A 13,470-nucleotide genomic window follows, 5' to 3' on the forward strand; every position below is an offset into this window, starting at 1 on the left:
ACTAAGCCGGTTATAAATTGAAACAAATTCGAAAAAGCTACGAAAAAGTACTGTGTTTCGATATAGTTCCTTACATAGCTTACCAAGGAAAAATGTACAGCAAATGTATATCTTAGCTTAATACTCAAAGAACATTTCATATCATACTTTATATTCTCTTTCCGGCTGTACAGCAGTAAGTGTGCATAAGTTAGAAATTCAGCTTATTTTTGAATATCCAAATCCATTCGTTTTTAGATGACCTTCTGTATTGCTTTTTGATTTTCTATAGAAAAGCAATTAAATGCCTTAATAATTTTTCCAATAAATCAATAAACAACCTTTAATTAATTCCAGTATGAAAGTTCGCTGTAGCCAAAATAGGACGAGAATGATATGTTGCAATGTAATTACAATAAAACAGTTACAGTCCAGCAACTTAGAAAAGAGTCTCAGTCTGCTCCAGAATTAGTCTGCTTATAATGAAATATTCTACGTGAAGATATGGTAGTTAATAACTGAGAAGATTTTAGCTTTATCTTTCCAAACAATTGATTTTTGTTCTTTGTTGTTCGAATAATTTTGAAAAAGGATTTGCGAAAAAAATACAATCTCAATTACATGTACACATTGATTAAGATCATTTCTGTTAATGATCAATTATTTTCCATAACTATCTGATTATTTGGTAATTAAATGGAATTTCAGAGAAGTAAGAAATCACTCAGCAGCTAAGGTAATCTAAACTAATTAATATAATTCTAAACTTTAAACAAGTTAGTCCAAATGAAAATCGATTTTCTAAACAGACCGTTTTCTAAGTTATCGGACTACTATTAATATAATTTAATGTCTATCACTTTTATCTAAATTACTTTACTAAGCCAAATTATTTCTACCACACTACGAAGACTTTATGTTAAAAGTAGTTGTTCGATTATTTGTCAAATATCAACTTTACTAACAAATTCATCGTGTTCCGACAGAAGACCTTTTATGATTGCTGAAGTCGAGGTTAAAGTTTCTATCCTATACACAGTTAAATATCCAAATACTCTTTCTACTCTGAGTTTCTGTACAAAATCCAAGAGATATGTTTTATTGGCGCTGTTGACGTTATGGCATTCAATTAGCAAAATGTACATGAAAAGTTCGGGATCAGCTGGTGTTATCCTATGAAAAAATGAATAACGACTGATGTAGAACTCTTTCCTGAGACACGAATTGACCAAACGTGCCCCTGTCCAATCTTTCCAAGATTTCTCTAGAGTTTCACTATAAGTAGGATCAACGCTTTTAAATCCCATAAAAATGTAAGCTATGTCATCTTTATACTTTGCTTCAGCCAAGCGTTTAGTTGACTGATGGCTTTTACTTTCAACATAAATTCCTGCAAATATATAAATAAAACAATATTATTTTCGACAGTTTAATTATAAAAATTCCATTATGCAAGAAAACATAAATAATGTGAAAGATATTTTTTTAATTTATCTGGAACCAAGTTTGTTCAAAGCGGAGTTATCCTAAAATGATTATTGGATTATACTTTTCTTTAATATATAGAATGATTATACATTTCATTAATTCAAAGTATGTTAAAAATAATAATAATTTGGCAATGCGTAGGAAACAAATAGTTTTTTTAAGCGATTTGACTTTTAATCAGTTTATAGAAGACAAATGGTTCGTGCAGATTTGACGAGTGAGTAGTTGTGGCCTTGTCAATTGCCATCTCTCTCCCTCACTTTACAAGATATTTTGCCCGCCTTCTTAGCGTGCCTTCGTGGTGTGGTGGTCTGAACGCTTGACGCGTATTCCAGAGGACCGTGGTTCCCGGCGAAGGTGTTGCACATTTTTCAAGTCTCCGGCTTCTAAATTGCTTAATGTCTCTACAGTGGCGCCCGAACTAAAAGGGTGATAGATGATGATTCTCCACACCCAGGATTTGGCGATTGGGTCCCCTAAGCCCCAGTCGCCGTTTAAAAGGGGGTATTTCTCCTGCCTTCTTAGCTTGCCTTCGTGATGTGGTGGTCCGCACTCTGGGTGCGTATTTCAGAGGTCCGTGGATCGATTCCCAGCGAAGGCGTTGCTCCTTTTTCCTCTCTCTTGCTTACAAAATAAATAAATAAATAAATAAATAAAAAAGTTGTAAGGATTATGTTAATTTTATTAACAGTTAAATTTTAAGTTAAAGTTCGTTTCCTGTCAAATTCTCTGTCTGTATATTCTCTCCAACTACTCTCAAAGCGCTAGAAACTTACTTATTAGGGAATGGCAATTATTGTCTTCTTCCTTCTTGTGCACACTTGATCATCAACTGAAAGTAGGGAAGCGCGCTGCAAAGCTTGTGTGAAGGTTAGAAGGGTTCCCATGCCCTATTAAGGTAATTTTCCCTTTCCTTGCATAGATTACAAAAAAAAAAAAAAAAAAAAAAAAAAACCTCCTAAAGGGCTATTGGGGTGGTGGATAGATACCAGTCGCCAAATTCTGGTGGTGACGAATTATCATCCACCACACCATTTTTTTTAGTTCATGCGCCTCTGTATGACCATTAAGAAATTTTAGTCTTCAGGGAACATAAAAATTGTGCCCTCGTCTGGACTCGAACTACAGAACTTTCGACTGTTAGACAGACCGGCTTCCAGTTACATCACGAAGGCGAGGGAGAAATACGGGAATAAATGACGGAGAAAATGCCTTATAATTTCACATAAAACAGTGTTGTTAGAGGTAGTTTATTAAAGCTCAACTGCTGAGGGAAGAAGTTACGCATCTGCAGTAAAATAAAATAAATAAATAAATAAATATGTTTGTGTTGAATATTTGAGAACTTCTAAAACATGAGTTAGACAGATTTCTGGCTTAGTTGACAGGCTGCAAAGACTACTAGTCGTCTTTGCAGACTGTCAACTAAGCCAACTAAGCTAGGAGTTTCACGGAGAAGCTATCAAAAATAAATCTTCACAGCAGCGAATGCAGGAGGATCTGAGCCTGTCCTACTCAAAAACGATTGAAGACATTCCACGTAGCAAAACGTTTTATTAAATGTATCATATCTGCAACAGAACCAGATCTTCCTTGAAAAATATTCGTAGATTCATTTGTATATAAATCTGCGGGCAATCGATTCGTAATCTTGTAATTTGAGTATTTCAATGAATAAAAGTTGCATTTATAATCAAAAAGTTTAACTTGAAGGAGCTGCAAACTTTGTTGTCTCGAGGAACATAAAAATTATTTTGTCGAATCCGGGAGCGCATGAAAACCACATTTTTTCCTTTTTACTTATTTTTCAACTTAAGGAAAGGAACTAACTTTCTTTTTTTTTAGCTTTGAGAGTAGTTGGAGAGAATATACAGACAGAGAATTTGACAGGAAAGGAACTTTAACTTAAAATTTAACTGTTAATAAAATTAACATAATCCTTACAACTAAAAATAACAATAATAATAATAATAATAAAATAAATAAATAAAAATAAATGTTAAAAAAGAACATTAAAAATCTTAAAAAAAGAAATTTAAACATATTAATTTTTCTCATACTTTATATGGAAGAGAAAATCACTATTTCATTAAAATTTTATTAATGAAATTCATTCTTCTGTTTTATATTACTTAAGTAACTGTCGGAACTAAGAGAATCTTTAATAATTTCACATTGTAACGTTCCATTATGTTAATCTAACCCAGGATTTCTTAAACGTTTTTCATTCGCAACCCCTTTTTATAGCTGAGATTTTTTTCGCAACCCCCAGGACCCCATAATATTTACAAAACTTTTGTGGGACCCCATAAGTATTGCGCAAAACCGACACACGCGTGAGTGAAACTGTCGATTTTTTTCACTTGCGCTGTAATATACTATTGCAGTTTTAGGTCATTAACTTTGATTTCTAATTTTAAGACATAGAACAATGTGAAAATTTTAAATAAGTAACAGACGAAATGACAGCGTCACTTGCAAAGCAAGAAAATTGAACGTTTATATTATAAAAAGAATGCGTCGAAACGTTTTCGGTTTTTTTTTTTTTTTTTTTTTTTTTTTTTTTTTCCCTTGGTCTGTATTGTCTTATCTTTATCTATTTTCAGACACATCGTGTAAAAATATTTGTAATTGTAAAATTATTATAATAAGTTTACAGAAATATCAAAATTGCTAAAATTGTTGGCGACGCCTTGCTTCGCGACCCACAGTTTAAGAAACCCGGATCTAACCAGGTATTATGATTTAGCTCTTTACTCTCACTTTTTCTTTCCGTTTCTCTACCAGAATGCAAATTATGCTAAGAGTATTTAAAGGCTTTTGGATTGTAAAACAGAGCCTGTTTCTGCCTCTCGAGACCACATAACTAGGTTTCGCTGCTTCAGATAAAATTGTAGTTTTTGCATAGTAATAGTCGACATTTAAACTGTTACGCCGGTGAAAAGTTTGAGCCAGCTTGACATTAAATAAATGAAGTAATATTCGATTAGTAGATTTAGTTTTAATTTGAATCTAACTGTTACTTTTTAAATTATCTCACCACAAGTGGTTGGCTGACTTTGTTAAGCGCAATACGTGCATTTTATGTTCAAGATTCTGATTTAAAAGGTTATTTTGTAGCATTCTGAAGGCTCTGTCATTATCTTCAGACGAGCGATAATTCTCTCCAAGTCTGTTAGGTGTTTGGATACCACTTCGTGTTACCAAAGAACACCAACTATGCAAAATATATAATTTTGTGGTCCGTATGGTATTCGAAGGATCTTCCGAATTTTTGTTTTGACATATAGAATCCTTAGCGGAGTATCCTGAAACCTTGGGGTTCCGCGGAACCCCGTTTGAAGACCACTGGATGAGATGTTTAATTTCGTTATTGGCATTTTCTGAGAGCAGCACAGAACCATCAAACAACAAAACCAAATTATAGAGTTAACGAAACATTTCCTTTGGGAAAAAGAAAGTGGTATCAAGTTTAATATATCAGATTATTCAATGAATTTAAAGTACCTTGTCTCAGAACAAATTCTTCTCCCAAGCTGTTCAGCTTCAACAACTGAACATCTTCTATTTCCTTTTTCGATATCGAACGGCAATGGATCATAGGATATAATGCTGCAAAAGAGAAATTTCAACATCTTACCAAATCATTCAGTAAAAAAAAACTTACGTTTAACTTCGAAATACACATTCTTTTAAATAGTATGTTGCTATCATAAAATAATAAAAAGAGTATAAATCTCTAAATAAAAAGTGGCATGGAGCGAATATTATATTTCTGAGGAATCATCTCATCTTGTAAAAGCGATTAGTTTTGTCAGACGAAAGGAAAGCACCCACAAACGTAGGGCCTGACTTGCGCAAGAGAATACTAGTACTTGATCCAGCCTCCACTTTCAGGCGGAGCTGCAAATCCCCTTACTGTATGTAAAAATCGCTTTTCTGAACGAGAAACGATAAAATTCAGCTCTGGGATTCGACCCTCGGTGAGCTAACTATTCTCATCACGCGAGCACGAATAGCGGTGTGTGATAATTGTTTATAAATGTTTAAATTATGTGTAGTTTTATGCAATTTTATTTCCATTTCTAGATTTTTAAAATATAACATTAAATGAAGGAATAGAATTTTCTACTTCTAGCTTTCCTTTGCTTTCTTCAGAATTAGACACTCAGTCGTTGTCTTGCATTTTCAGTTGTAACTGCTATCATTTAATGACGCCTCGAGTGAAAAAAAAAACTGAATTTTTTTAAAGTCTACATTTTCTTCGTGTATTTTATTAGTGAATTGAGAAGTAATTTAATTACATTAATTTGGTATCAAATGATTGCAAATGTTAATTAATTAATTTAACTAATTGTTAAACATTTGTAATAAAATAATAAGTACTTTTTAGTTCCCCCCTGTTTTTTACTTATCTGTAAAAAAAAAAAAAAGAAAAGAAAAGAAAAGAAAGAAAGAAAGAAAACAAGACTGTGGCTTGAATTGTATTTTGAACTTCATATAATAAACTGAACAATGAAGAGGTGACATTATTCCTTAAAGTTAATTTTTACGAAATACTGTTTATAATTCTTATCAGTAACTGTTATTACGTGAAAAAATAATAAAAAAATTACTGCGTAGCTTTCATAAGAGATTTCAATTTGGGTCTCCAATTTTGAAAATATGTCCCTGTTCGTAAGACAAAATTTCTGTAGGTAGTTATTAATTAAAATTTTTGAAAATCATGTACAAGTATTGCTAAAGATAATTAAGCATGTCAAGGTTTCCAGTGCAAACTCCAAAAAGTACCTTTTAGGTCAGAAAATTAATACATGAATATTGGTTTTAAATTTTATTTCATAGAAATGCTAAAGTTTGGAAAATTTTTATCTACCAAAATATTTATTATATCTTCTAAAATTGAGCTCTTTGCTATTTTTCCACCGAGCGAAAGTGCCATGAATCCCATAATTATAACATTTTTTCCAAGTTCTTAAAATTTATCCAAATTAGAAAGTTTTACATACAAAAACTTTTACATATTACATATAGAACCTGTTTTTCTCCCCTTAACGTTCTTTAATAGGGTAAATAATAACATACTAACTTTAAAATTTCTTCGCAAAAGACTCAAATATTTAGTTTACTGTACTGTTATTGAAAGAGAATATGGGATCAAAATTATAGCAGTATAAAAGTCTACTTCATCAATGGTCAGATATAGGCTCGTTAATACAGTTAATGCAACTTAAGCAATACTCTTATTTTCGTTTAATTTTATTCTTCCAGCCATTACATCAGTAAGCTTCGCTTAAAAATAATGGGATTATCATCTAGGTAAGCGAGACGCTAGAAGAAACATTTCAGAGAAGCGATTTTCTCCCAGCATTGGTTTAATATTTTGATCTCCTGGACGAAACAATCCCACTAGAAGCAATTTTCCGGCTACGTAGGGGCGGATGTTTTGCGACCCTGGCGAAAATGTCTCCGCTTTCCGTAGCCTTTTACTTAAGAGCTGGTTTTCACCTTAAGTCACTTAATCAGATATCCTAAAAAACTAAACGTGTAGCTAACTAAGTTTAAATTGCTATCAGACCTGATAACAACCCGTAACTCTGCGTCGAAAAAAACATTTCCGGGAATTTTCGTTTTCGGGATACCTGATCGGTTGACTTCTGATCGGTCGGTAACAAGTTCTTTGGTGAAAATCTATACAAGACAGAACTATAAAATGTTCCTCGTATGTACCCGGAATACGAATTTCCTTAGTGCACATTAGTATCGCAGTAATGAGAGTAGCTTCCAAAATAGACCAATGGACATTCAAATGCAAAAGTCGTTCACGTGATGTGAAGAAGAGAGGCAAGAATTCATTTTCTGAAACTACGTTTGTTCATATTCTTTCTAAAGTCCGTTAATCAGATCTCGAAATATTCCTGCATATCGCTGTTAATTTAATTCTTTCGCGAATAAAATTAACAAAAACATTTTCTCTACGATTACAGATCGGCGGCAAAATTCTCACAAAGCAACAGAATTTGATAAGGGAATAATTATTACAAACCTTTTGGTAAAAAAAAAACGGTAGCAATAACAATTTGTAGGTCGGAAATTCGCATCCGGGGTACAGCATCCAGGAAAATAGTTTCGGTTAGGAACCTTCCCGTTTAAACTAGGGCTGCAAGAAATTCGTTTCTCGGAAAAATTTCTTCTAGAGTCGCTTAGATTTGATAACTCCATTACACGTGAACAATGTGTGTTGTAACAACAGATTCCGCTGAAAAATTTGCTGTGTGATCATTACTGCTTTAGAAAGTAGGTTATTCTGTCTTTGTAAAAATATATTCTGTACAAAGCTATTTTTTAATAACTGATCCTGCTCTTTGCAAATAGCTTTTAACCCAAAATTCACACGAAAGATTTTTGTATCCTCCTCCAAAAAAAAAATGTTAGCAACGCTTTTTTTGCTTAGACTACTCTCTTTGTTTCTTTTAAATTAAGAAAGTGTACTACTATAAATCTATTTAGAAATAACGAAAACTGACTTTGATTAAGAAAGATTAATTTGTAATGTGAAGCTTCTTTTTCATTAGTTTCAGTTGAAGAAATATTTTCATTGCTAAGTATAGTATTTCCAGTGCTTCTGATATTTGAAGAAATAAAATTCTTTCTTAAGGGATTATGTATCTAATCTGTTAATATTCTTAATTAAAAGAATTAACTGTTTTAAAAGTAGAGGTGTAAGTCAGAAATTGAATAAATGTTTTTTTAAGATTTACTTTCTATAACTGTTCGGCAGAAATCTAGTCTAAGATTAATTTTGTTTTCATAAAAATTACGATTTCAGCTATTCTTCGCTTTGTTTCCGATAACTTTAATTTTTACACATTAAAAAAAAATTCTTCACTGAAAATATCAATCGAGATCTCTTATTTAATAAGAATCGCTCTTAAAAATAAATCTGACCCTAAAATATTATCGCAGTTAAAATTTTTTACTGATTTTACAAGTTTCTAGCGTCAGGCTGAGATAATAGAAAGGGAACAGTGTGTTTACTGTAATGGGCATATTATGTTCTACTCGACCGGAGACAAGAGAAATAGGAGATAAATTACTGTCATGTGTATGTGTAGAATTCTCTCTTGAAGGTCAATATAATGGTTGCGAAGGTCATTTTATTTGTCTTAGAGATGATCCTGCTGATTCAATTATATCTGTAAAGAGGAAATTAAAAGATTTAAGTTGAGCGTAAAAAAGAGTCCTCACCGCTGATATGTGTGTAGCAATTAGCAGTATAACTTTGACAAATATAAATACTTTCTTCAAATAAAGTTACTAAGGCTTGCGAGGGGGATATTTTAATCATCTTCAATTTTTTTAAAAAAATACTAGACCTCTTTTTTCCATTGTTTCCAACAGCTCTCCTGTTTTGAAAATACTATCACTCATAAAAGCTTTGGACAAGAGTTGTTTCTGGGTCTCGTATGGAAGAATGTCCGCGTCATATTTGACGTCAATGAAAGAGAATATCGCCGTACGACTTCCCTTATCCGACATGATGGACAAACGCTCATTCATGAAGTTGAAACATGGAAGAACGAAGCTTCTTTGTCAGTTAAAACCTTCTCATCCCTCTGTTGTTGTTACTGTGATTTTCATCTTCTTAACTCATTTGCTGATGAAAGAGAAGAAAAACCTTTTTAGTTATTATCAGCAGTCAAATACAAAACTAATGAGAAATAATAGTTAGAAAAATAACTTATACTTTAAAAAAAATGCATTGTAATATTGACCCCTTCGTGTTTCATAGTATTTGTATTTATGGCCATCAGGCTGGAAAATTCATAATGCATTGTTTATTTAAACAAAGCCATATTAATAGATCAATAAATTAACTTTAATAACTGACACATTTGAACTAAGTAAATTAACTGATTCATCTCATCAATACAAACTGCTTCTTATCAGTTGCCAAACTGATGTATATGGTTTGCGAACAGATAAGAAGCATATATATGGTAAATTATTATTTTCATATGGTTATGCTATCGTATTAATCATTTATGCGGTAGTGTAGTCATATGACAATTATTAATATGTGCATTTTCTGAAAAATGCAACGTTTACAATTTTTAAATGACATTAACAAAATTTAGATAGTCGTCCAAAACTGTGTAATCGACAAATTAATTTAAATAAAACAATTCATATTCGTAAACTACTCATAAACACCATTCAATGTAAATAAGCCGCCTAGACGGTATAGTGGTTAGTGAAGCTGACTGCCGTACCGGAGGACTCTGGTGTGAATCCCAGAGAAGACGTGCATGTTCATAAATATTTAGTGTCTGTGCGACATGATGGCTCTCAAAATATGCGGCGTGGCGAAAGTCCTTTGGAGTGGTTTGATGGTAAGGGAGGAAAGGACGGAGACCCTTCGACCAGGAGTGCTCTCCTTTAAAATCAGAACCTAATTGTGCAAAATCGGCCCACCAGTGGCCGAGTGGTAAAGCCCTGAACACTGGTAGTTCAGTCCGAGGTTCGAATCCCGCGAATAGGCTGGCTGCATGGGCATTTTCGTGGATTTCCCCATGTGTAACGTGTTAATACGAGACTTTTTCTCCTTAGAAAGTCCTCCACGAAGGCATCCTACCCTTCCGCGTAGTGCCTTATGGCGCAGAACGTAAATAATAATAATACTTGCGCAAAATCGTATTGTCACCTGTATAGCGCTCAAGGTTCATGCCAATGACAGATGCAGTCTTGCACCCATTGTTACGGTAAGATTTGTGGGCCTGTCCTGATTAAGTCAAATGAGATTAGCCACAGCAACAGGAGCGGAGTAAGTAAAAATTAGTAAAAATAATTCCTATTCTTAGAGAAAAGACTTAAATTTACAAATAAGCCAATATAATGGCGGATATTTTTTTAAATACCTAGCAGAATTCTGATTATTCGAATTGACCGACATTTCATTTCGTCCATTACACCAGGAAAACCAGACTCATATTAAAAAAATGGTATATCAACTATAAGCGGGAAACAATTGATGTATTAACTTGTTACTATTTCTTGACTTACTACTATTATCCTGATGTATGTCAAACAGCAAACCGATAACACTATTAATGTGCTGTATTGAGGTTACTATTCTTGTTGCTTCGACCTGGCTGCAACTAAAAGAAGAGCTACGCTACAGAAAGACATTTATTAACTATCTTTTTTACAATATAATTTATTAATTTTTTATAGTCTATATTATCGCTTTCTTCGTTATCTCTCACTATAGTCCGTTCTTTTCATGAAAACAGTACACATTTAATCAAATTTACTATGACAGGCCTATCCTCATTTTCAAAGAAATAATTTTATTATTGTAAGCGCAATAAATAAATAAATAAGCAACATTATTTACCGTATATCTCATTGCCTTTCATAGAATAAAGCTTGAAATAAAATGTTTAATTTATAACCCAGCTTTGATAGCTCCTTGTTATCCAACTTTTTCGGTTATCTCACCATCACTCAGTCCTGTTCATGTGGTATAAAATGTGAAGGACTTGTAAAAAATTATTAATTTTCAACACTAAACCCATTCATATCACAGTTTTAAAACTTGATAAAACTAAGCATAATATAAGGTATATTCTCCCTTCTTTCTGCTTGCGTTCGTGGTGTAACGGTAGCACACTCGGCGCGTATTCGAGAAGCTCTAGTCCCGGCGAGGGCATTGTTCATTTTTCAAGTCTTCAGCATCAGAATAACCTGATGACTCTACAATACATTAACTTTAAAACTGCCAATATTAATATTGGCAGTTTTAAAGTGAATGTTAAATATAAATTCATATTTTTTCCTGTTTATCGTTAATTTTAATCGGAAAGGTAACTGTTTGTAATGCGAAAGTTAAGTAATAATATAATGCAGTTTACATAAGAACAAAGAATAATATAAAAATATATCATTAGCTAATTCTTAAATTAAATCTTTCCTATCAAAATATTAAAGTTCTCAGACGGCATATAATTTCGTAAATTCCATGTTAAACAAAAGAATATGAGAACGTCATTATACGTTTTAGTAAAATAACTTCGTTTCCTTTCTGTAAATGGCAATTTTTTACAAATATTAATGGCATGGAGCCAAAAGAAATTTTCTTTCAGCGACTGATTTCTAAAATACTAATGTAGAGGTTCTTTAATTTCACTAGAAAGCTTTTAAATATTAGAGTAGTTTTATCTCTCTGTCTAAGAGGTTTTATAAGATTTTCTTCTATGAACTTGCCATTTATGGCTTAGATTCATTTTTTAAGAAATGCTTAGTTGCATTTTCGTATGTACATTATATATTATTTTACCATCTACACTCATTTTCAATTTATTTATTATTTATTTATGCGTGTATGTCTCATTCGTTTGCTTTTAATTTTCTTTTAAATTCTACTATTAGGTAAATTTTAAAAAAGCAAAATTTTCTTTTTCTTATACGTGTGTGCCAGCGTTTGAGTTTTTAAAGTTAACATTAGGAATAAAATCTTTTGGGCAAATTTATTAAGTCTTTTGAATGACAGCTTCTCAATCTTTGACGCGATTGCACTTGCCATCCTTTGTACATGCCTTTTCTAGAAATATATAAGTGAGTAATCTATAGAAAAGCAAATACTGTGACTAACCACTTTGCTGCAGATTACTCAAATGCGTATCAATTATACAGAAATTTGCTTATGCAACTATACGTTTTACTGAAGTTTATGAACTAGATTCGAATTTTCCTTAAACACTCGGATTGTCTTAAAATGTTTATCACCATTTTTAGAAGACATTTCCTTGAACAAGCTTTATCTCTTATGCAACTATACTTTTTACAAAAGTTTGTGAATTAGATTCAGATTTTCCTTAAACACTCGGATTGACTTAATCAAAATGTTTATCACCATTTTTAGAAAACTTTTCTTTGAACAGTCTTAGGCTCAAAACTGTACGTATTTCACCGAAATATCCTAATTGCTTCCCGAACTCTTAAAAATGTTCTTAAGCTAATTTAAAGTAACATCTGTCGTCTCGAAGCCTCTTTAAATTTAACTCGATTATCTTATTAAAGCAAAGTTCTAGAAAAATTGACTGCAAAGAAAAATTGACTGCAATAAATGCAAAAGGGTTCAAAATGAAGAATATTCGTAAGATAGAAACACTTCTGAGAAACTCTGTAAGACAAGTTTTTATGTATATGCCGCTATAGAAATATGCCGCAGTTAAAAAATTCTCTTAACTTTCCTTATTTATATGATTATTTGTACTTTCATATCACATAAGTTATTCACATATATCATGAACAGAGAAGTTGCACTACATGATGTGTAAATGCATATAATAAAGATAAAAGTAATCAGCCAAATAAAGAAAATAGCTTATATATCGCATTTTATTTTTCAGTCTTTCTATGCGTCGTAAACGAAGACATTTCCTCCCCCTCCTTTCTTGTTTCCTAAGATTTTTACTCTCGTTTTTTTTTTTTTTTTTTTTTTTTTTTTTTTTTAAACTATACTCTAAAGAAACATGAAATCTTTTAACAGCCTTTATTCTTCGTTTCGGAATATTAATGTGTGTGAAAATAAGGTTAAAAAGTATCAGATCGATAAAATAGCGGAAATAAAGTTATTTATGATCCATGTTTCCACGATCTGAAGTAAACGCCGATGAAATGAAAATAGATATAAAGAACTCCGTTGAAGAGAAATGCCACAATGCCTGCTACTATTATTTTCGAGATGAAAATAAAAGTGAAGGAAATAGTAAGTAAAATGATGAAAGATACTATATACTCGATGACCTTGAGAGAAGTGTTATTGAAAAGAAACTCGAAAACAATTAGAGACTGTAAAAGTCATTGCCACTGAAGAAATTGCCGCCTATTCAACGAGTCTCCTCTCCTGACACCAGTCAATTGAACTACGGGTTCGTTGAGATCTCCTTTATAGGCCAGATGAACGAACTTGAAATAAGTTCAAGAAGAACAGAACTA

At 32.3% G+C, this 13,470-nt stretch overlaps 1 protein-coding gene across 1 annotated transcript in view; it reads right to left on the reverse strand.

The window, feature by feature from the left end:
• Nucleotides 1-308: 308 nt before the first annotated feature.
• LOC118203096 (uncharacterized) overlaps nt 309-13,470 on the reverse strand; it is a 31,312-nt gene continuing 18,150 nt past the window's right edge. The window contains exons 2-4 of the mRNA XM_035375335.2: nt 8,844-9,124; nt 4,975-5,079; nt 309-1,369 (exon numbers count right to left, since the gene is read on the reverse strand). Coding sequence (XP_035231226.1) covers nt 924-1,369; nt 4,975-5,079; nt 8,844-9,027 — 735 coding nt within the window. The 5' untranslated portion in view covers nt 9,028-9,124 and the 3' untranslated portion in view covers nt 309-923. The remainder of the gene's footprint in view (nt 1,370-4,974; nt 5,080-8,843; nt 9,125-13,470) is intronic.

The sequence above is a fragment of the Stegodyphus dumicola genome, chromosome X1 (genome assembly GCF_044657685.1).
Source record: "Stegodyphus dumicola isolate Sdum_Otavi_A_Nest chromosome X1, ASM4465768v1".
NCBI classification, from domain to species: domain Eukaryota; kingdom Metazoa; phylum Arthropoda; class Arachnida; order Araneae; family Eresidae; genus Stegodyphus; species Stegodyphus dumicola.